Source organism: Chrysochloris asiatica, unplaced genomic scaffold (genome assembly GCF_000296735.1).
Source record: "Chrysochloris asiatica unplaced genomic scaffold, ChrAsi1.0 scaffold00013, whole genome shotgun sequence".
NCBI lineage: Eukaryota > Metazoa > Chordata > Mammalia > Afrosoricida > Chrysochloridae > Chrysochloris > Chrysochloris asiatica.
This window is the reverse complement of record NW_006408531.1, coordinates 20,216,296-20,240,778: the sequence shown is the minus strand read 5'-3', so window position 1 is coordinate 20,240,778 and position 24,483 is coordinate 20,216,296. Positions and strand designations below refer to the sequence as shown.

At 37.1% G+C, this 24,483-nt stretch overlaps 1 protein-coding gene across 1 annotated transcript in view; it reads right to left on the bottom strand.

Annotated features, from left to right (window-relative positions):
• Positions 1 to 5,143: 5,143 nt before the first annotated feature.
• Positions 5,144 to 24,483, bottom strand: part of STX7 (syntaxin 7) — a 43,416-nt gene continuing 24,076 nt past the window's right edge. Inside the window, exons 2-9 of the mRNA XM_006834662.1 lie at positions 23,059 to 23,128; positions 19,556 to 19,649; positions 18,426 to 18,563; positions 17,358 to 17,410; positions 16,586 to 16,682; positions 15,857 to 15,929; positions 10,265 to 10,347; positions 5,144 to 5,427 (exon numbers count right to left, since the gene is read on the bottom strand). Coding sequence (XP_006834725.1) covers positions 5,335 to 5,427; positions 10,265 to 10,347; positions 15,857 to 15,929; positions 16,586 to 16,682; positions 17,358 to 17,410; positions 18,426 to 18,563; positions 19,556 to 19,649; positions 23,059 to 23,128 — 701 coding nt within the window. The 3' untranslated portion in view covers positions 5,144 to 5,334. The remainder of the gene's footprint in view (positions 5,428 to 10,264; positions 10,348 to 15,856; positions 15,930 to 16,585; positions 16,683 to 17,357; positions 17,411 to 18,425; positions 18,564 to 19,555; positions 19,650 to 23,058; positions 23,129 to 24,483) is intronic.

Below are 24,483 nucleotides of genomic sequence, written 5' to 3'. Positions count from 1 at the left end.
CTTACCCACCCTTCTGATGGGGTAAGCTTCCAGTTCACCTTATTAAAGTGCTTAAAGTATATCAAGAGGTTTCTGTTTTCCTGAGCTCTGAAAGAAATGTTAAAGTATTTTAAATGATTTGGTATTAAGAGGGGAGGAGAGGAGTCTCTCGTCTTGTAAGCTGATGGAGACTGCTTCACTGAGTCTAACTTAGGAAAGCCCAGCTGAGATGAAGATGACCTTGCGTGTTTATTAGCATCCACACAATTACTTTGCTGTCTGCTATGTCATCATGTTTTGAGGGTACAAATTCCTATATGCAGACAGGAAATGATTTAATATCTTAGGAAGTCAGTCATGGTAGTTATCAGGAAGAGACAGGGACTTTTCAAAGAAATGGGACAGTTCAGCACATTCGCCCTACTGGAAAAGTTTGATAAGTGTATTTCCTTACTGAGATGTCAAGTTGCTCAAATCGCAAGGTGGATTGAAGAGGTCAGTTTTGTTTGTTAAGCTGAATCATGAAAATGCTTACTATTCCCCCACCCCCAGGATGAAGTTCGTTATTCACCACTTGTTGTTATTAAATACCACTGAGTTGGTTCCAACTCATAGGAACCCTGTATAGGGTTTTGGAAAAAAAAGCAGCTGCAGGGTTTGAACCACTAACTTTGTGGTTAGTAGTGCAGTGCTTATTCTGTAGAGCCACACCAGGACTCCATTTATTCACCACTAGTTAGGTGATTTTAATAATATGTAAATGAACTGAAAATGTCTTCCAACTTTTTAGGTGTCTTTGGGTCGCTTTTGATTTACAGTGATCCCATATGACAGAGTAGAATTGCCTCAAAGGGTTTTCTAGGCAGGATAATGCACTGGACCACAAGGTTAGTCGCTCAAACCCACCAGCTGCTCCTCAGAAACCCTAGACAGGGTCACTATGAGTTAGAACCTACATTGCACTTAACGACGATGAATCTTTACCGGAAAAGATCTTCAGGTCTTTCTCCTGTGGAGTCACTGTGTGGGTTTGAACTGTCAAGACTTTTACATAGCAGCCAAGAGATTAACCATTACATCACCAGTGCCTCTGTCATTCAACTCACAACATCCTCTAGTAAACTCTCCACCCCATTCTGAAATTTCATTGTATAGCAGTAACCTGGCAATTTAGAAGAAATATATTAAATTTTGCCTTTCAAAAATATATGCAGAAAAATAAACAAATATATGCAGAACAAGGTAACCTTGTGACTCACTCTTTACTACTAAAGTGGACAGTTTTTATGCAGGTTTTCTGTTTTATTATATTATTTCTTATATGCAAACAAAATCACACCAAGTACAAAACTGTTTTGCTCTTTCTTTGGTAAATCACCAACCAAATTAGTGGAACAAGAAATCTTCAAAGTCACTTCTTTTTCATTATAAATTTGTCTTAAAAGGTTAGGATTCAAAGTGTAGTTTTTGCATACATTTTATTTTAGGCAGTGACGTCACCTCAGTCAATGACACAGACACACAAGGGCTCCGCAGGCCTGGCCCCAGGTGCTGCTGTATCCATGGTTTACTGACCTAGAGCAAACTCCACTTCTGTCCATGCCCATACTTGGAAACTATGCTTTAAACAGATTTTTTATTTTTGTTGAGATCTTACATGAACAAGAAATTGGAAGCACATCATTTCAAAGAGCAAAATGTCATGACTTTGACATTTAAGTCAACCAAATTTTGAAGGGCTGATTTCAAAAAGATAGGAATAACAGTTTAAAAACACAATGAGCCTACTTCTAGGAATACAAAATATACAAATCACAGGTTATTTTCAATCTATTAAAGGTTAAATGTGTTTGCTTTCATTTCTTAAAACTACTAAGACAAAGTACTAGCTTGTGTTTTTATCTATAGCATACTCCATACTCCTATATAATCTATCCCCAAAGTGAAACTGTTCAAAACCAACGGTTATGCAAAATCATGACTTACGTGTGCCCAGCCTGTTTTGAGGGAAATGAAAAGAGGGAAAATGAAAGAACTTAAGTGCACAACAGTGACTCTTCAGCCCAAGACAAATGGTAGCAAATTGTCACTTAAAGATGAAATAGTTAAGTCCGTGTGTGTGTGTGAAGAATGAAGAATTAGAGCTAATCGTATCTTGTCATTATCACTTTAAGCTCTCCCTGATATCCACCGTTCCTCATAAGAATCCTGATAAAATTCCTGGTTGTCCTTATTGTAAACTTAGTTACCAGAATAGTCACCACCTTACTGAAGCAGCTGCAGAACAATGGGATTGTTGTTAAGGGCCTTCGAGGGGGTTCCAACGTATAGCCACCCTGTACAGGGTTTCTGAGGAGTGGCTAATGAATTTTAACCACTGACCTTGTAGTTCACACCAACCTTTTGGTCCACAGCAACACATCAGGACTCTGAGCAATAGGATGGGAATTCCCATTTTGTTGGTTGCTGCTCTGATGGTGCTTAGAATCAAGTTGGTTGAACCCATCTACCTTTATCTTGCCTTCTACAGTGCCCCATGACTGTTCCAAGCTCCAGGGGAATTGAAATGACACTAGGTATTCTTTTACCATCAATCATTCAGCAAAATCAAAATGCTTCTATAATAATTTATGACTGAAACAACAGCCAAATGGCATCTCTCTCCAGATGGGGCAAATGGTTAATGTGCTCAGCTGCTACCAGGAAGGCTGTCGGCTGGAATCCACTCAAAGGAGCCTCAGTAAAAAAAAAACAAAAACCTGGTAATCTAGAAATTTAATCACTGAAAATCCAGCACAGTTCTTCTCTAACACAGATGAGGTTGCCATGAGTTGGAAATAACGGTTTTTGTTTTTATATTTTACAATGGCCACAAACATGCCATTCAACGTAAGTAAAGAGATGATGTAATCTTGATTTGTGTCAACCAACTATGCCTTTTCAGTGCATCAAGATGAACAAAGTATGTCACTAGATAAGGAAAGTTTTTCAGTTTAACTCAAATCAGATTCTTAACAGACTCAGACTTGTCCCTCAAAACAATTCTCATTTCATGTCCATATTGTACACTTCACTTTCCAAAGCAATTCTAAAACTGACTTTAATGAAAACTTTGAGAAAATTTATTTACCTGCCTTACAACATTTTTTCATTTTATATTTTGTAACCAAGAGTACTCTTTTACTGTTCTAAATATTTTGTATAAATTTTTCCTAAAATTGCTACGTTTCTTTTTAATCACTGAAATACATCTTCAATCAAAATTAATACAGGCATCAAAAGCATGTTAGAAATGTGTATGTGTGTGTGTGTGTTCTGAAGAACATTTGCTATGAGTGGGAACTCACTTTGAGGTGAAAGGACGTTTATGTACTCACCAGTTTGTGAATTAACACTTTATTAAGGACGACTGGTAAAAAATGGAAGTGATATGTAGAAACCATTAAGATTTTTTATATAGTTAAAAGCTGCTGGTTGCTAATACAAGGCAGTGCCCTCCTAGATGGACTTAGAGAGAAAGTAGTTCACGGAAGGCCTGTGCTCATGCCTGGCATCAAGCTCAAAACAGGAAGTCAATGAATTCTCACTGCCTCAGCTACCCTATTCAAAGACAAAATCTAATTCTCTGGTAAAACAAAATCTCAAAACTTTCAAGTACTCACTATCAAAGACTTCACAGTCTTACTACTTTTACATAAAAAAAAAATAATAATAATTTTGCTGGCATGTCTATCAAACAATTTCTACCTATTAGTGACAGAACCCTTTAAAATCCGTACACACAAAACTGAGCAAACCAATGCTCCAGGAAACTGCAGAATGGCCATCCTGAGGTTGTGTCTCCTGCGCTGTAATTTCAGATAACACAGCTGTCAAGCACGCAGTGAGCACTAGCCGCACAAAAGCAGAGTCCTCGTGAAACAGACTTACCCAGGCCTCTTTTACATCACCTTTATTTTAGTTGCAAAGACACAATTTACTTAGGTACTGAACATGATATTTGTTCCCATTTGAAGTTTCATACCTTTCCATGGAAAATATTGTCTTCACTATCAAACTATACAAGAAAGTTATAAAATACAAATTATAAACGAAGATAATCCTCTTTACAGTATTCAGATTAGTGCATTAAAACAATATTGATTTTAAAAGGCAAATGAATTAATTGGCAAAACATCCAATTCCTTTCCTAATGAAGTATAGTAGAAAATGGCGTGTGAGTTAAGCATTAAGTTTGCTGAACTTTACGTGTTGTTGTTGTTAAGTGCTGTCGAGTCAGATCTGACTCACAGCAACCCTGTATAGGGTTTCTGAGGAGTGGCTGGTAAGCTTCAACCGCCAATCTCAGGGTTCAAACGACTTTGCAGTGCAGCGCATTAACCCACAGGGCCACACCTAAGTTTACACAGTACATGCTCAAAAACAACAATCCCAGGAAAGTTACTTCCCAACAGTAATTCTGACCCAAGGACACAGTAGCCATTACTCAATAGAGCAAAAAGGACAGTCTATAATGACCCACAAAGCCAATTATATTTAAGATTTTTAGCAGAGTAACAAGTTGAGATCTTTAAAATTCAAACTAACAGGTAATGGTTTTTCATACTCTCTCTCCAAATTAAACTTAACATTTACAGTGACTGCACATTCCCCAGAAAATGTCAGACTTAAAATGAGCCTATAAGAAAACAACCTAGCTTTAGTATTTTACTAGGCAATCTATGGCAAATGCTGAATATACACATCAGAAGTCTGTTTACACTGACTGATTTCATTCTGAGTAAACAAAGGTCTTAAGAGAAAACCAAGAATAAAAATTTGTATGCGCTCCAGTTGTGAATCAGAAAAACACACACACACACAAACAAAAAACAAAAAACAAAACCCAGAAATGATCATTTTTAAGTTATGGAAAATATTTTCTTTGCTGACCCAAATTGAAATTAGATTTGAGATTTTAGTTTGAGTGATGCAAATCTGGGTGCATGTATCCACATAGGCAGAAAATGCATACAGAGCACAAACACCCTTAGTCTACTAATTCTCAAAACTAATCCAACAGGATAAATAAATTATAAATGAAAAGCATATACAATCTGGGCAAAAAGTTAAGTTATTGAAAAGCACAAAAGTTATGCCAATAGGTAACATTTAGAAAACCTTACAGTATTAGAAAATATCAGATTCAATCCAAAGAAAACTATCCCTCCCCCCCACCAAATAAAAATAACAAAGAATGAAGACCATTCTTTACTTAATGGTTTTACAATAATAATAAAAAAAAAACACCATGATTACAAGAATATTCCTCCGTAACTTAGGCAATGCAATGCAACAGTGTGTGTCTTCACATTGTTAGCCTTTCACTCCGTATATGATGAGACCGATAATCACGATTCCAATGACAACAATAAAAATGATGATGCACAGGGTTTTTCTGGATTTGCGCTGCAGATGCAAAAACAAAAACCATTTTACAGATTTAGTGGAGCACAGCATATCTATAGCAATAAACAATGACTTGGTTCATTCCTAGAGTAAAATCAGAGTAACATACGACACTTAAATTTCGGGCTAAATTTTTTACCTCGTAAATCTCAATACATATGGATTTATTCTTTCAAAAATATCCTCCTTGAATTAATGCTATAATTAAAGGTGTAGTTTGTCACCTTGTATGCTATGATTTAAATTTACTTCTAGACACAGTGAGGTTTTTTTTTGTTCTTTAACAGTATTTTTAAATGACTGCTGCTAACACATAGCATCGATACTGGCTTTTAAAAAAGACATGAGATTGTGCTTCAGGTGAAAGTTTGCATATTAAATTCATTTTCTCAAACAAAAGTTCCTCCAGAAATTGTTCCGTGACACTGGCTGCAATCCCGATGATGGATCTACACTCTCACTGGTTCCTCCCTGCTCATTGTCACTCATCCATTTGCCCCATATCAGAGATGAGAAGACCGCCTAGTCTCTGCATCTTTGATTTTGGGCAAATGCTGTCCTTTTGGTCTCCTAGAGTTGATTGCTCTGAGAAACATCCTCCACATTATTTTATAGCTCCATCTATTACTTAGAGTCCTGGTGTGGCACTGTAGGATAAGCATTGCACTGCAAGGTTAATTTGACAAACCCACCAGTTGTTCCCAGGAAACCCTATAAAGGGTCACTATGAGTTGTAACCGTCTCAGTGGTATGTAACAACAACAACAATTATTTGGCTAGAAATAATAGATGAATGTGGCCTTTGGGAGTGTCTTCAAATTACAAGGTTCTGTGGGGTATAGATTTGGTTTCTTTCCAACCAGTATGTCATATTTTTGTTTTGGCTTGGCTTTGAATTTTGTTCTACATTTTTTTAAACCCATTCTGAGACATTAATTGTGGTCTTGGTCAGAATGTTGGTAGTGGTAGCTGAGTGCTATCTATTTTTCTTGGTCTCAGTTTAGAAGAGGCAATGGTTCATGTGGGCTATTAGCCCTTGGGACTAATTACTTCCTTGAGTTATTTCTGTTGTTGTTGTTTTGTTCTCCTATGCTATAGCAGGCAAGAGATCGAGTTACTTTACTGATGACTGCTCATAAGCTTTAAAGACCACAGGTGCTACTCACCACACAGGTCAAACATTATCTTTTATGAACTGTAATTTGCAAATTGACCTAGATGTCCCTGACGACTATGAACCTTAGTTTTCAGGTCCAGTGGTTCAGTTCCACTGTCTAAATAGTTTCTAAGACTGTGCTCTATTATATGGACATCTAGATATCTAGATATAAGGAGCTCTGGTAGCGTAGTGGTTACGAATCGGGCTGTTAATCTCATACCCTTGGAAACCCTGTACAGGGTCGCTGTAAGTCGGAACCAACTCCATGGCGCTTAACAACCTATATCTATATCTATATCTATATCTATATATATACATAAATATCTATATGTATGTATATCTAGATATGTATATACATATCTATCTACTTATCCAGCATTTGAAAATATGTACATAAAAATATGTACCACCACACTTATATAGAGTCCTGGTGTGGTGCTGTAGGATAAGCACTGGACCACAAGGTTGGTCTGAACCACATGGTTGGCGATTCAAATCTACCAGCCACGCTACTGGAAAACTCTATACAGGGTCCTTATGAGTCAGAACCAACTTGATGCTTAACAACAACATACTTATATAAGTATGCAGGCATACTCCTGTATGACTGCCCTCACCTATTTAGCATACAAATTTACCTATGTATTGAGTCATAAATTATTGTTTGTTAGTTCTGATGTTCACAAGGTGGTATATAGTATAGAATTTTTGTAATTCTCTTTTATTCTTGTGGACCCCTCAATGTCTTCCTTTGTCTTAATCATGTTACGGTGAATTCCTTTGTACTGTGTACTGCTTTTTCTTGACCAGAATTAACTCTTGTCTGCTATCTGGTCAGAGCATCTCCCTCATTTTCTCCTCCCTGGTAACCATCAAAGTGTTTCTTTCTGTATGTAAACTTTTTCCTGACCTTTTAAACTTTTCAACTTCTGATGGTTAGTTCTCTGGAGAAGTGACTGGGTTTTAAAAAAAAACACAAAAAATAAAAGTTTTCTTTATGCATTAAATATAAATAATAAAAAAGAACAGCTTAAAACCCTTATTTAAGTTTTAACTTGAGATTCTCAAAAAGTTGCTTTTAAAAATTGAGTTCCCTGATCTGATGCAGACCGTGCAGACCCGATCAGGAGGTCAAGACCCTGTGGGCCCAAGCGTTGCTGACCGTCCAAACCATAGGCTCTGAGGATCACCCTTTAGCCACCTAGTAGACATAGCAAACTGTCCCTCATCTGATTATTCAGTAATGCTTGCTAGTAATCTCATACATGAGCCCTGGATATCCACAGACAAATGTAAAAACCTTCCCTAAAAGCCGAGACTGTAAATTCCAAAAAGGCAAGTCCCCCCCATCCAAAAAAAAAAGCTAAAGAGGATAGAGAGAAACACTGTTAACTGATGATATATGGAGGGGATAATAATCAATGTAATGAAACAAGCTATATGAATGGTTGAATGCGAAGCTGATGATGTGCCCTGTAAACTTTCACTCAATCCAAAATAAAAACATTTAATAAAAAATTGAGTTCCCTGAATATGTCAGGAAGTGTAAATGTGGCACAATTTAAAATAAGTTTATTACTTTTTAAAATCATTCCCATGATTTAATATTAATAGAAATGAATTCAAAATCTTAACATACAACTTAAAAAAGATAGCTAAAATATGCTGCCCATTGAAGTATAAAATTAAGAATGTTGCTTCATTCTTCAATCCTGGTCCAGCTATAGACTTCCATATTTCTTTAATGACTTATGTAGCCCACAGCAACGGGCAAGAATCATTTTTCTTACAAGGCTGAAAATTGGTAAATTCACTTTGTGTCAACTAGTAGTATCATAAAATTTATAATAAAGAAGATATGCTTCAGAATTAAATGACAGTGAAAACTACAATTTCCTTCAGGATTTCACCTAGCCATCTATATTCTTCAGTAAAACCTCTCATGTACTAAATACAATTTCTCATATGTTTCAGTATTATACATAAAATTATTTTCCTAGAATCTGCTTGATTATCACAGAGTCATAAGTGATATATCTTTATGAGCAACCACAGGTTGTTATGGTATACTGGTTGCCTAGGGCAGTCTTTCTAGTGAAGGGTAGTGTGAAGTATTTGTGTGGTGTTATGTTGTTGTTGTGTACCATCGAGTTGGTTCCAACTCACAGTGACCCTGTATCAGGTTGCCCAGAAGCAACTAATGGATTTGAACCACCAACCTTGCGCTTGGTAGTCCAGTGCTTATCCTTGAGTGCTATAGTGATAAGAATTCATCAATGTCTTCAATGCTCATGACTCATCTAAACAATTTAGAAGTGGATATTTTACCAATTCATAAGCTTAATATCAACACTTCCAAGTAACTCCTGGCCTCTTCAAGGCCTTTGTGAATTAGGTATGGGAAGGAGCAGGTCCGGGGGTGCCTGGGAAGATGTGTTCCTTCCCCCAGCTTGCTGTTTCATTAAAGAAAAGTCAAAGTCAAATGGGGGCACATGTTCCCCCAACCGAAAGTCAAAACAAAATTACATGTAAGTCTAGTCACTGAGGAATCCTATTTATTTATTTATTTGTGTTTATTTAACACAAAGTTTGGCCAATTTTTTCCCTAACAAATCAGTAACTCTAGGCATTTACAGCTTACTCTTAGTGTGTATGTGTTTGTGTTTTCAACGACTCACAAGTGGCACCTCAAATCCATGGCATAGTGTTATCTGAATTACATGTCCAAAGCTGGTAAACAGGAGTTACTTAGTGACTACAACTTGTTATAACTTAGCAATCACTATACAGCTGTTATCTTTCCCTACACATCACTGCATATGCAGGGGAAAACAATGGCCTGGCAATGAGAGGCAACTTCTAAGGTTATCAAGAAAAGCAAAAAGCAATAGAAAATATCTAAGCAACTGATCGTATCATAGATACTGTCTAAGAAGGTCTGAGAAAACATTATTTATGAAAAACAAATTTAAAACCAGGAGTTTTAAAGGGGAATAAAATGCTTTGTGATATTTTGGGATTCCCAAAGAGCCTATCTTTTATCCTTGTTGAACGACCAAGGTGAACATATTGTTTTATATTTAATAACTCATGGCCTACTATCTGTGTAGTGTTTGATACATAATTTATATTTCATAGATACACATGGATTCTATATATTAAGCTGACCCATTTAAGAAATAAAATTCATTCCCGGCTAAGGGTCTGATGAATGCTGACAATATTGAATGATCGGTGACATTCGAAGCTAATACAATTTCCATAAACCTGAAGAGATTCTTCGAGGACAAAGATCCTGCCTCCACAGGCTGGAATGCAACTGACATAAAGGAGGTAAAGGTAAGGGGAACTAGAGAAATGTGGGGGGAAAGCTAGCAAAGAGATTTCTGGATTGGCAAGTCATGATAACATCCGAGATCATTAACCATCAACAAAAGCTAGAATCCTCTCCTGCTTTTGTAAGACTCTGAACGCTAAACTTTATATCCCTGAGATCCCACTACTAGATCAAACCTAACACTCTAAAGGCTAAAGCCAATTCAAAACTGACTGGCGTATTCCTGATCCCTCTTCCCTAGGATTTAAAAATGTTTGTTTAATATTCGCAGCCACTTAAACTTGACAAAAATTACATAAACACACAAAGTTAGAAAACTGATTACATCACATTCACATTACCTGATAATCTGCTGCCCTGGACAGCTGCTGGTTTGCTTGCTGAACGTGTACCTCTGCGTTTTCTACATTGGCTTCTATGCTGTCTTCAGAATAAAACAGACAACTATCTGTTAGACATGTTCTGATGCTTCAGTAATAGAGCTGCGTAAACATCACATTTCATTCAAACAAAGATTAGAGATACCCAACCGTCAACGATTAATATTCACACATCACAAAGTTGAATTCTTCTTTTCTGTTTATGTTATCCTTCTCCTCTACACCATTCCTCAAGTGGCCCAAGCAAGATGCTGAAGCATTTTTGTCACTTCATTCCCAGGGCTATTCATTTGCTCTTCCTCTCCATCGCTGGTATTCTTGCTTAAATCTTGTTTGTTGTTGGTTCTTCATCAGCGCTCTGAGCCCTAAATCAGGGCTCATCAAACTTTTTATGCAAAGGTCCAGAGAATAAATATTTTAAACTGTGCAGGCCATAAGATCTCCACCACAACTATTCAACTATACCTTTGTAGTTCAAAAGCAGGCAGAGATAATAGGAGCACATACAAGGAGGGCTTCAAAAAGTTCATCAAAAAAGTCCAAAATTTTTCATTTCATTTTTTCACACATTTGGAAGACCCCTTATGCACAAGTGGATGTAGTTTGTTGATCTGGCTCCCAATGTTTGGTAGACTAAGGGTTAAGTCCTCAAAATGTGTATTCTGTTATCTGTATTTATATTTTATGTGATTTCATCCAAGCTTAAGGCTTTAAATGACATCTGTGGACAGATGTTGTTGTTACCAGTAAGTGCCAACAAGTCCGTTTGTTCTCATAGCAACATCATGTAGAATTGCTCCCCAGTTTCCTCAATTGTAATCTTTATGGGAGTGGACTGTGAAGACTTTCTCCCATGGAGCCATTGCTGGTTAGCAGCTGAACACTTAACTAATCTGCTACCAGGGCTCCTTATGATGACCCCCATATTTTACTCCAGCCGAGGTGTTTCCCCTGGACCTAGATGATTTCCAGTTTCAATTATCATTGTTAAGTGCCATCGAGTTGGTTCTAACTCACAGTAATTGTGTATGGGGTCACCAAGGAGCAGCAAGTGAGTTTCAGCTGCCAGCCTCGCAGTTCAAACGGACCTTGCAGTCCAGTGCTTTTCCTACAGCACCAACCAGGCTCAGTAAATGCTTGTTGACAGAATCAATGGGTTTTTAACATTAATGAATAACACTTTATTCTGTGGACTACCAGGGCATCAATTGCCTTAAACGCAAGCGAAAGCTAGCCAGTGAATAAGGAAGACATTAGAAGAATCAATGTATGTAATGTTGAAGAAGAATATGAGAACTACCATGGACTGCCAAAAGAACAAACAGATCTGTGTTGGAAGAAGTACAGCCAGGATGCTCCTTAGAAGCCAGACTGGTAAGACTTCATCTTTCATACTCTGAACACTTTACCAGGATTGATCAATCAATCCCTTGAGAGGGTCATAATTTGTAGAGTGGAGGCTCAAGAAAAACAGAGGAAGACCCCCAAAGATATGAGTTACAACAGTAAAGAGTTCAAATATAACAATACTTTTGAAGATGGTGAACAACCAGGCAGTATTTTGGTCTGTTGTGACTAGGGTCACTGTAAGTTGGAACTAACTTGATGGTACCTAACTACAATATAGGGGCTAGAGAAATGGGTAAGAGTGAACACGTAGTAGTTATATTAAAGTTCAATATTTCAACTGAACTGAACTCAAAATATATGCATTTCTAAATATGTCCTGCTACCACAATGGGTTAAGGGTTGGGCTGCTAACCAAAAGGTCAGCCGTTTGAGTTCACCAGCCGTTCTGTGAGAAAAAGATGAGGCATTCTGCCCCAGTAAAAACGTACAGACTTGGAAAGCCTATGGAGCAATTTTACTCTGACTGACCCACTCACTATGAGTAGGAATGGAATGGACTCAATGGGCATGGGATTTAATACATCCATACATATCTCTAATATTGTATAAGTAATTAAGATCTTCATCAATACTTACAATTACATAACAGAAGAGTCATTACATTTAAAATTTAGAGGGAGTCTTAGTCATTGCTTTTATTGTTTTGCTTTTAAATAAGTTTTAAAAGAATTCTTAACATTAAAGTGTTGTTGCTAGGTGTGTCATAGCAACATGAAGAGCAACAGAAGGAAACTGTGCCTGGTCACGAGCCATCCTCACAACTGCTGTTACGCCTGAGCCCACTGCTGCTGTTGCCACTGTGTCAATCCATCATGTTAAGGGTCTTCCTTTTTCATGTTGACACTCAACTGTACCAAGCTTGATGTCCTCTCCAGGGACTGGTCCCTCTTGATAATATGTCTGAAGTATAAGACATGAAGTCTTGCCATCTAGGTATCTAAGGAGCATTCTGGCTGTACTTCTCCCAACACAGATTTATTTGTTCTTCCGGCAGTCCACTGTACTTTTAGTATTCTTCTCCAACACCATAACTCAAATGCAGCAATTATTCTATGGTCTTCCTTATTTACTATACAACTTTCACATGTTTATGAGGTTACTGAAAATACTGTGGCTTGGGTCAAGTACACCTCAATTCTCAAATTGACATCTTTCTTTCTGAACACTTTAAAAAGATGTGCAGGAGATACATATAATACAATATGTTGCTTGATCTCTTGACTGCTACTTCCATGAGTGTTGGTAGTAGATCAAAGCAAACTGAAATCATTGACAACTTTAATAGTTTCTACATTTATCATAATGTTATTTATTGGTCCAGTGGTGAGGATTTTTGTTTTCATTACATTGAGGTGTAACACATGCTGAGGGCTGTGGTCTTTGATCTTCATCAGTATTATAAATCCTTTTTGCTTTCAGGAAGCAAGGTTGTACCATTTTCATAATGCAGATTGTTAATGAGTCTTCCTAATGCCACATTCTCCTTCATATAATCCAGTTTCTGGGATTATATGTTCAGTGTATACAGTGAATAAGTGTGGTGAAAGAATGCAACCCTGGCATACACCTTTCCTTATTTTAAAACATTCAGTGTTTCCTTGTTGTGTTTGAATGACTGTTTCTCAGTGTCCATACAGGTTCCTCATGAGCTCAATTAAGTGCTCTGGAATACCCATTCTTTGCAATGTTATACTTAACATGTAACATACATAACATACATACAGTTGAAAGCCTTTGCATAGTCAATAAAGCAAAGGTAAACATCTTTTTGGTATTCTCTGTTCTCATCCAGGATACATCTGTTATCAGCAATGATATGCCTCATTCCCAGTCCTCTTCGGAATCTAGCTTGAACCTCTAGCAGTTTCCTGTCAATGTACTGGTGTAACTGTTTTTGAATTATCTTTAGCCAAATTTAACTTACATATGATATTAATGATACTGTACGATGATTTACGCATTCTGGTGGATCGCTTCTCTCTGGGATGGGCACAATTATTGATCTCTTCTAAACAGTTGGCCAGGTAAGCTGTCTTTCAAATTTCCTGGAATAGATAAGTGAGTACCTTTAGTGCTGCCTCCGTGTGCTGAAATATTTCATCTGGTGTTTGATGAGTTCCTCGGAACTTTGTTCTTTGCCAATGCCTTCAGTGTATCTTTTACTTCTTCCTTCAGTATCATTGGCTCATAGATGATATGCTACCTCTGGAAATGGCTGAACAATGGCCATTTCTTCTTAGTACAGTGACTCTGTATACACCTTCCATTATCTTTTGATGCTTTCTGCATCATTCAATATTTTATCCATGGAGCCTTTCAATATTCCAAGTCGAAGCATGAATTTGAATTTTCTTCCTCAGTTCTTTCAGCTTGAGAAATGCTGAGCATGCTCTCTCCTTTTGTTTTTTAACTCCTCTGTACATTGCATTATATTTGACTTTGTCTTCTTAAGTTGCCCTTTGACACTTTCTGTTCAGCTCTTTCACTTCCTCATTTCTTCCATTTGCTTTAGCATCTCAATACTGGAGAGCAAGTCTCAGAGTATCTTCTGAAATTCATTTTGGTCTTTTCTGTCTTTCTTGAACTCTTAGCAGCCTTCTGCTTTCTTCTGGTATGATCTTATGTTAGACTACAACTCCTCTGGTCTTTGGTTATTAGTTCTTAATGCAGCAAATGTGTTCTTGAAATGATCTCTAATTTTAAGTGGGATATGTTCAAGTCATCTTTTGGGCTCTAGTGGACTTGCTTTAATTTTTTTCAGCTTAAGCCGAAACTTGCATATGAACAATTGATGGTCTTCCACAATTTACCCTTGGCATTCCTAACCTCAAGGTCAGCAGTTCGAAATTACCAGCCGCTCCGTGGGAGAAAGATGAGGCTTTCTGCTCCCATAAAGATTTATAGCCTCGGAAACTCTGTACAGTGTTGTTATGAGTCAGAAGCGACTCCATGGCACACCACCACCACCACCATTGTTTGGGTCAATGATATGGTTTTCCACTGTTTTTTCCCACAGATACAGTCATTTGACTTCTGAATATTCCATCTGGTGAGGCCTATATGTAGTCTCATTTTTCATATTGTTAAAAAGGTATTTACAATGAAGAAGTCATTAATTGTTGTTGTTAGATGCCATCAAGTCAGTACCAACTCATAATGAGCTTATGCACAGCAGAACCAAACACTGCCCAATCCTGGGCCAACCTATTGTTGCCACGCTTGAGCCCATTGATGCTGCCACTTTTGTCAATCCATCTTGCTGGGGGTCTTCCTCTTTTTCTGGGACCCTCCACCCTACCAAACATGATATCCTTCTGGCACTACACTTGACAATAGTCTAGAGCTCCTCATAATGTGTCAGTATCCATTATTCTGGTACTGACAGTGTCCCACTGCTCTTCATAACTAACTAAACCTTCAGAAGTTATCAGCCTCTCCTTCCTAGTGTGTCTTAGTATGGAAGCTGAGCAGAAACCTTCCACCATAGGTGACCTTCTGGAATTTAAAATACCAATGGCACAGTTTCCAGCATCACAGCAAGATGCAGGTCACCAGAGTATGACAAACTGACGAGACAAGCAGCAGTAGCATATAAATAATACCCTAAATCTACCAATGTTGTTGTTGTTAAGTGCTGCCGTGTCTGTTTTGACTCATGTGGTCCTGTATAGGGTTTCCAAGAAACGGCTGGTGGTTTTGAACCACAGATAAGCTATACGAATCATTACACAAATTCCACTTCCTCTGACCTAAAAATCAAGATAGCATACACAACTGCAAATATTACAGGCTTCCCAAAAGTCCTCTGGAAAGTGATGGCATTTAAATTGACAGGTGACAAAAACCAGAGGCACTGGAAATAAGCTAGAATGACATCACAGAGTTCCTTCGATGGCTCAAGCAGCAGTAGAGCCTGATTAAATTTTATGCTTCTTAAAAAAAAAAAAAAAGGAGCTGGTCATTTCAATCTGCAAAAGCAAAATGAGGTCTGTTTTAGAAATGTCAAGGGTGATGCACTGTCTGTAGAGACTGCTTCCGATTCCAGGTAGGGACTGTAACAGAGAAAAGCAATGCTTGGTCTGGCTGACTGACCAACTGCATGTAGCCTGTTCCCAACTCACAAAATCAATCAGTAAAGCTTACCTATCACATCTCCTTGTTCATGAATCATCATTCCCAAATCTTTAAATATTTCATTAATATCCATAATGTCAGCCTAAGAGAAAAGGGAGCAGAGTTTTTTAATCAGAAATTCAGATCCTGCTTTACAAAAGAAAAAAACCCTGAACAACCACTCATACATACATTAGTATGCATCTAGCTAGATTTAATACATAAATTTTGGGGCCATAGAAAAATCGTTTACTGTAATCAATCCTAAATTGACCTTGAACAGATAGTCCTCTAAAATACATTTGTGACATGAAATATATCAGATGAGGAAACACAGGATCTGTGACAGAGACAGGGCCATGGGTTACTGGCTTTATTTTATGTAACCTGGTAGTTTTTTGTTTATAGAGTACATACTTAACAAGAATATAACATATTCTTATAACTAAACTCTAGTAATAATTTACACACCGATTTGACCTTTCAAAAGAATAAAGCATAAAGTATAAATTTAAAGTCTGATACATTGGAAAATGCAATGGAATGATGGATAAAGAAGTCATAAATTTACTTTTCAATATATCATTTTTTTAGCTATTTTCTTGACTTATTAAAGAGAGAAGCTGAAATGCTCTATGTAGGATGGAGGTGCAAATTACACAACCCCCTGCGTCTTAATTTTCCCGTCTGCAAAACAGCATCTTGAGGTAAAACTCACGAATAATAACATCAGGCCAACTCTACAAGTTAAAAGCTTACTTCAAGTTGTCTAATAGAAGACTCTCTCTCATGAATAAGGCGGAGGTCATCCTCTGTAATTTCTTCATCTTGCACCTGTACTTGAACTTGTGGTTGGCTAATATGAAGGACAGAATAGGGAAAAATGAAAGAACGGCATTAGAAATAATGGGACTTATTTCCTATTTTAGAAATAGTAAGAAACTACTTCACTTTCAAAAATCAGGGAACTGCTCATTTAAAATATGTATAAAAATATGCATACTCCTAAGTATGATTCATTTTTCACTCCTCTGGTAGTATTTTATTTAATATAGAGGATTTAGAGTTATTATTCATCTGTTGTTGTTGTTGTTATGTGCTTTGGAGTCAGTTCCAACTCACAGTGACCCTGTACAGGGTTTCCGAGGCTATAAATCTTTACAGGAGCAGAAAGCTTCATCTTTCTCCCGCGGAACAGTTGGCAGGTTCATCTGTAGGAGGCAACCTTTGGCAACTGGGTATTTCTACTTGGTTGAATTAAATTTAGTATGGGGAAATAATCTATTTTAAATAATAATTAAGCAGATAAATATTTATTTGGAACTTATTTTTGTAACAAAGCAATAATAATTTATAATTATTTTATATTTTTTCATAAGCACCCTAATTTATCATCTGTTTTCAATTTACAAATAACTTTGGCTATTTGCATTATAATGTGTTAACAGCTTTAATTCTATACCAGGAACTTATAACATATCAATACATTTGTGAAAATTATCTTTTGATTTATATGTTTTACATTTCTTACCTTTCCCAAGATACAAAATTCTTATCCTTTGAACTGTCTTCAGGAAAACCACTCTGAAATCATAAGATGGATTTAGAAGCGGGAAAGAAAAGCAATAATAATGTTTAATATTCTCACATTTTCCCTTATAATAATGTGAATTGATTGATGCATATGGATGTATGAATGTGTGTAGATATATATGTGGGACACACATTCAAGAGGGCTTCAAGAAGTTTGCGGAAAATGAAATGAAAAGATAATGGAATTTTTTCACGAACTTTTTGAAGCCTTGTTGTATGTAAGGCAAGAGGAAAGAGAAAGCAAGGGAGTGGAAGAAGAAAAAGAAGTTCTAGTTCTAATTTTTCAGGTCCATTGCTTCAAGTAATAATAAAACTAGCTCCTGATATTTCAAGGAAGAAATGTATTACCTATTTTCATGGGCTAAATAATACATATTATCTGGTAAGAACAATGTATTTTTGGATCTTCTGCATTAAGAAATAACTTCTGATAGTTTCTAAGAGAATTTAAAGTTACAGTAACTCAAAATCCCACTCTAATATTTTCATGCATGATTTCTAAACTCATATTCAATTTTAATTATTAATATAATAATTCCACTCTGCTCATTTCCATCAGTTTAATATAACCATATAGTGTTACTACTCTAATGTTTAAACAGTTTGATAGCCTCATGTATCAAGTTAATGTGGCAATACTACTCAATTTGATCCCAATTTTTTTTTTAATGTATGCTTCTTTATTTTTCTGTATTCTGCATGGGAAAAATAACAATCGTATATAACCATTAAAAAACTGAACAGAAAAACCTGAAAATAAATATTAAATTTTCACAAATCTTGATGACCTAAAATAACATGCCAATGTAATCTTTTCTGTCTCCCCAATGTAAACTCACTGCAAGTACGTTTGCTGTTGTTAAATGCAGTTGACTCAGTTCTAACTCATAGTGACCCTACATCAGGTTTCTGAGGAGCAGCTGATGGGTTTGAACCACCCAAGTAATCCAGTGCTTAACCTTAGTGTGTATCAAATTCAACTTTACAATGTATTTTTAATACTTACAGACACTCTGGAATTGGCCCTCACTCGGGCAACAAACTCTTTCTCTTTCTCAGCAGCTTGCCTCTGGACTGTTTGAAAATTGGTCAGTGATGTTGTGAATTCAGCCACTAAGCGATCCTTTTGTATCTTCCTTTGACGCTATAGGAAAGGGGAAGGGAAAACAAAAAAAACAAAAAACAACCCTACTAGAATCAAGTTGTGAAGTTCTATGAGATTTACAAAAGTTGTTTTAATACTAGCAAGGGTCCCCAAGAACTGCAAGCAACTCAAAGGCAATTAATGCTATTGAATCACTTCTGACTTTTAATAACACTATAAAGGAGCACCCGGTGGGTTTGAACAACCAACTTTGTGGTTAGCAGTCCAATGCTGACCCAGAGCACCACACCAGGACTCCAACAACAATAGCTCTCTATTTAATACCAATATTTTCACTCACTCTCCAATTATAGGGCTTTACTGATTAACTCTCAACAACAGTTTGACAAACATGGTCAAATTCTGTACATGTTTACCTGAGGCAAAAAGACCATAATGCTAGAGTTCTCACTTAAATTCTCCCCCCCCAAAAAAAGCAGTCGTTTCGATGTTTATTTTAAAGTCATTCTTCTTAGGGCAAATAAAGCTATATATTCTTATCTGAGTAATAGTAGAGTACCCCTGTATGTAAGCTAGGAAATAAATATGTGCACCTAGTGTTTATGAGTTGGACTGCTAATCTCATGGTCAGCAGTTCGAAACTACCAGTGGTGTCGTGGAGAAGGAGGAGACCTTCTGCTTCCATAAAGATTTACAGCCTCGGAAACCCTATGCAGGGTCTCGTTGAGTCAGAACTGACTCTACCACACACTACCACCACTAACACCACCACCACCACCACGACACACACCAAGTGAGTATGCATGCTGCATACATTTGGACCCAGAGGCTGGGGAACAACTAATTACTCAGCAAGTATTTTCCAAGCACTTAATTATGGGTCAGAGCAACTGAATATACTTTTGTGCTCTATAAACTAATTTCAGGTAGAATTTTTTTCCCTCCTAATTTCCTTACTAACCATCCAAAGATCCTACATTTGGTTTCCTTCACATTCAATACATCAACAAGTTGTCTTAAAGCATTGATACCTGTTCACTGGGGGTGGTGGGCAGAGATCCAAACTCTTTAATGTACTTATCTGTTTCTTTGGCAAGCTGGTTAGTGTACTGCTGCTTCTGTTGCCTAAAGAGAAAACACACATTACAGCCAAAGAACAAAATATTTCACTACAACTATGCCACTTTAGTCAACTCTGATGACGAATTATATAAATAATCACTTTTTTGACTAGTTCTAAAATTTCTCTATGGAAACAAATTTTTCAGGTTCTACACTGGGTCACTATAAGTCGGAAGCAACTTGACGGCACTTAACAACAATTCTTTAATGCAAAGAGCCCTGGTGGTGCCATGGGCAAAGAGCTAGCCACAGACCACAAAGTTGGGGGTTCAAACCTACGAGCCACTCGTCAACAGGGAGAAAGATGAGGCTGTCTGTGCCTGTAAACAATGGCAGTCTTGGAACCCCTGTCTACGCTGTCCTACAGCGGGGCATTATGGGTCAGAATCAACTCGATGGCAGTCGGGGTTATTTTATAAATATTGGACCGTATTACACGGAGGGGTCTTTACTCACAGAGTAGCCAAGTTCAAAGAAGAAATATCAGCAGTCATTCAATCAAGTTAGAAGGGAATTTAACTGTGAAATTGTGGGATTGTTGATGCTTTACTTGTAAACTTTCTAGGGTGGGGTAACTTTTTATCTGCATCTTATACCTGGGATTCACCAGTTGAGCAAGTACAGAGAATTTGTTGCCTAGTTCTCAAGCCTTAGGGTACATCTGGCCTTTCCACATGGTGGTAGTGGCAGTGTGCCGTGGAGTCGGTTCCGACTCACAGCGACCCTGTATAGGGTTTCCGAGGCTGTAAATCTTTACGGGAAAAGAAAGCCTCATCTTTCTCCTGCGGAACAGCTGGTAATTTCAAACTGCTGACCTTGAGGTTAGTAGCCCGACTGGTAAACACTACGCTACCAGAGCTCCAAATAGATGGCAGTAATAAATAATCAGGGCAAATATGCTACTATTTTAAGTTTGCTATGAAAAAAAAATAACACAATTTCTCTTTAATGTGAACAGAACACTAACTTATAAAGCAAAAAGATTTCTAATTGAAGAATTTGACCGAAAAGAAAAAGCTTGTACTCATGCGATACTTTATAGATAACATCAATACCCTTCATATATATTCTGAATTCATTTCACATATATGAGGGGGCTCTAAAAAGTTCATGGAAAAATTCCATATCTTTTCATTTTACTTTAATTTTTTACAAACTTTGGGAAACCCTCTCGTATATATGTATATTCTTGTAGACACTCATAATCTATTGCTGTGGAGTTGATTCTGACTCATAGAGGCCCCTACAGGAAAGGATAGAACAGCCCAGACGGTTTCCTAAGCTTTACAGAAATGGACTGCCACATCTGTCCTCTACAGAACGGCTAGTGGGTTCCAACTGCCGATCTTCCAGAAATCAGCCAAATGTTTAACCATGGCATCACCAGGATTTCCTTAAAAGTACATAAAAAGGTATAAATTCTCTCACCTTAAGCATATATTGATCACAGTTAGAATCCTTTAAAATAATGCAATTCTATTTAAGAATATGTTTTATAAGTATTGAGTAAGTGCCATCAAGTCAGTTCTGACCCCCAGCAACCCCATATTGGGTTTGTGAGGCTGTCAGTCTTTCTGAGAGCAGAAACCTCATCTTTCTCCCACACAGCGATTGATTGGTAGACTCGAACTACTGATCTTGTGATTAGTAGTCCAGTGCTTATTCTACAGAGCCACAGTGCTCCCTATGTTTAAGTACAGATTATCTGTATTTGAGTTATAAGGAAGAACTGTAATTTTAGTCAGAATTTATCAAATATCCTATTTTCAGATGCTGTTTTGAATCTTTGAGAAAAGCTATAAAAACTCTTTTGAAAAGACCTTACTAATCACACCAATATATTCAGAATGCCCACTATAAATTCTATCAAATGACTATAAATATTTACATGCTATGCCTTCCATTCCATTTGACTTCAATAAATGATGGTTTATAATTTTAGATCTGGGACATTTTAACCACTCTATCAACTGTAAGAAAAGTACAACAGAAATAACTGCAAATTATAGTTCATAATATATATATGAACTCCTGTTATCATACATTTAATCTCCTCCTCTTAGCAATTTTCCTTCTAAAGCTAATGTTATCAGGAAATATCACTTGCTGCATTACATAAAATTTATAGCAGTAAAATCACTGAATTAATACTAAAGATTCAGATACGAATGTGATGGGCAAAATGATCAAACCCACAAGAGACACATTTTCCTTGTGAGCAAAACAAAAAGAGCTCATTTGGGTTCTCTCTCACTCCAAGTGTGTAATGTACAGATAAAAATATATGTAAAAATAGTAAATAAAATATATAACGCACCATATACAAAGTATTACTACTGTTCTTCTAAGGGCATGTTAATGAATTGCTTCTGTGTATTAGATAATTTTATTCTCACACTTTTAACAGAGGCCAATGAATTCTAAAATTTGAGGATATAGAGACAAGCTTTTGTCAGGGACTGTCCCTATTGGATAAGTATTGGATTTAAATAAAATAAGACTTTGGTGATAGTCATGAAATCACATAAAAGCTAAGAGTGCAATTTTCTAAAGGCGGTCAGAAATTGAAATAACCTGTGAAAAACTTTAAGAACGTCAACTAAGACATTCTACTTAGAATAGTCAAACCTTTAAAATAAAGAAAAGACCTATCTACTCTGGGCAGGAAGGAGCCGTCTCGTAGCATAGTGGTTATGAGTCAGTCTGCTACAAGGTCAGAAGTTCGAAACTAAATGAGGTTTTTCTGCTCCTGTAAAGATTTACAGCCTCAGAAACCCTACTCAGGGTCATTATGAGGCTGAACTAAGTCCATGGCATATAACCACTACCACCACAACCACTCTGGACAGGAGCAAGGTGGCTTTGTAGGGTAAGCACTGAACTTTGAACCACACTGTTGACTGTTCGAGTCCACCAACTGCTTCTTAGGAGAAAGATGAGACTTTCTGCTCCTGAAATAATTTACATCCTCGGAAATCCAATTCAGATCACGGACGGAATTCACAGAGACCCTATCTATGCAGGGTTTCCAAGGAGCAGCTGATGAGTTTGAACTACTGACCTTGAAGCTGAAACTGACTTTGAGGTCAAGTGCTTATCCTATGCAGGGTCACACCAGGACCCCAATATACAGACTTGTTGTTGTTGTTATGTCCCATGGAGTAGGTTCCGACTCATAGCGACCTTATACAGGGTTTCTGAGGCTATAAATCTTTATGGGAGCAGAAAGCCTCATCTTTCTCCTGTGGAACAGCTGGTAGTTTCAAACTGCTGACCTTTAGGTTTGCAGCCCTGATTCCTAACCACTACGCTACCAGAGCTCCTTAATATATATACTACACACTGCCCAAACAACACAATTCAGCAGCAACAGGTTTTTCTTTCTTTCTTTCTTTTTAAATTAAATACTTACAGCTGTTGCCTCAGTTCAGGTGAGTCTTGAGGTGTTCCAAGTTGATTCAGACTCCTTTGTATTTCCACAGCTATCATCATGAAAACATTAACGCAGATGGTTTACAAGTATTAGGGTAACAGAAATAATAGATTAGAAATCAGAACAAACAATTGGGCAGTTTAATAAAAAAGCTATAAAAACAAACGATATATATGAAAACATTAGTGTTAAAAAGCTAAATGGTTTATTTAAAACTAGTGATAATAACAGATTCACGTTCAAGAGGAAATGATATGGGTACAGTAAGAGGCAAAAGTGCACTTCTGACCCCAAAGAGTACATTCTTCCCTCTGCCATCAACAGCAGCACACAAAATGTCACTCTACTGGCATAAAGCTGTGAAGATAACTGCCTTAAAGGGGGGCGGGGGGGACGACGCTTTTATAGCTTTTAAAAAAGGACAAGCTAAGACGAACAGTATTGTGGGACTACATAGGATCGAGACAGGCTCCTATCTCATGTTTTGCTCATAACGAGTCACATGAAGTGAGAAAAAAATTAGGTAATCTAATAAATGAAAACAAGTTATCCATTTGGTAGAAAAAATTAGAATCCTACCTTACATCGTATTACAAAATAAATTCACAATAAATTATTAACTTAAATATTTAAACATTTGAAATAATGAATTGTCATATGAGAATGCAAACATAGAGGTATCATTCAATCTAAGAATCAGGGATAAAATACTATCTAAGCATGATTATTAAAAAACAAAACAAAACTAAAAAACCTCTGAAATACATTAAAATACATGGACTACATTAAAAAAAAAAAAAAAAAAAATCCAAACATGGAAAACATGTGTATAGGTACATGTACGTGCATACATGAGGGAAAGATCTATAGCATATAGTGAGTAGAGGTTTAATATTCCTAAAACAGAAAAAAAAATCCCACAAATTGGTAATAATTAGAAACAGCCTGTCTTAGGCCTGGTGAACCATATATAGGACAAGGGAACAAGGGAGAATCCCCACTTACTAGTTTTCCTCTTTTCCAATTGGGTCTAGTGAAGCGGGGTGGGGATAATGCTGATAAGATTTTATGATTTAACTGTGAGCAATTATTAGCAGGATCAATTGTGATGATGGTCAGAACTGTAATTGTAAAAGTGTAACTAAAAAGAAAGAGTGGTTATCTTTAATTTCAGGAACAGACAATCCCAGACCATCAAGAAGGAAGAGCACGAGTGGAATGTGAGATACCTGCTAGAAAAGCTGCAACTGTAACTGCAGACATGGCAGCAGAGGTGATGGGATGGAGGGAGAGCAGCTTCGGACTGTAGGTCCATGGCCTGAGTTCAGGCTGTATGCCTACAGACATGAGGCTGGCTGGCAGAATGTGCCCTTTTGAAATTTAAATGAATATATATATATATAT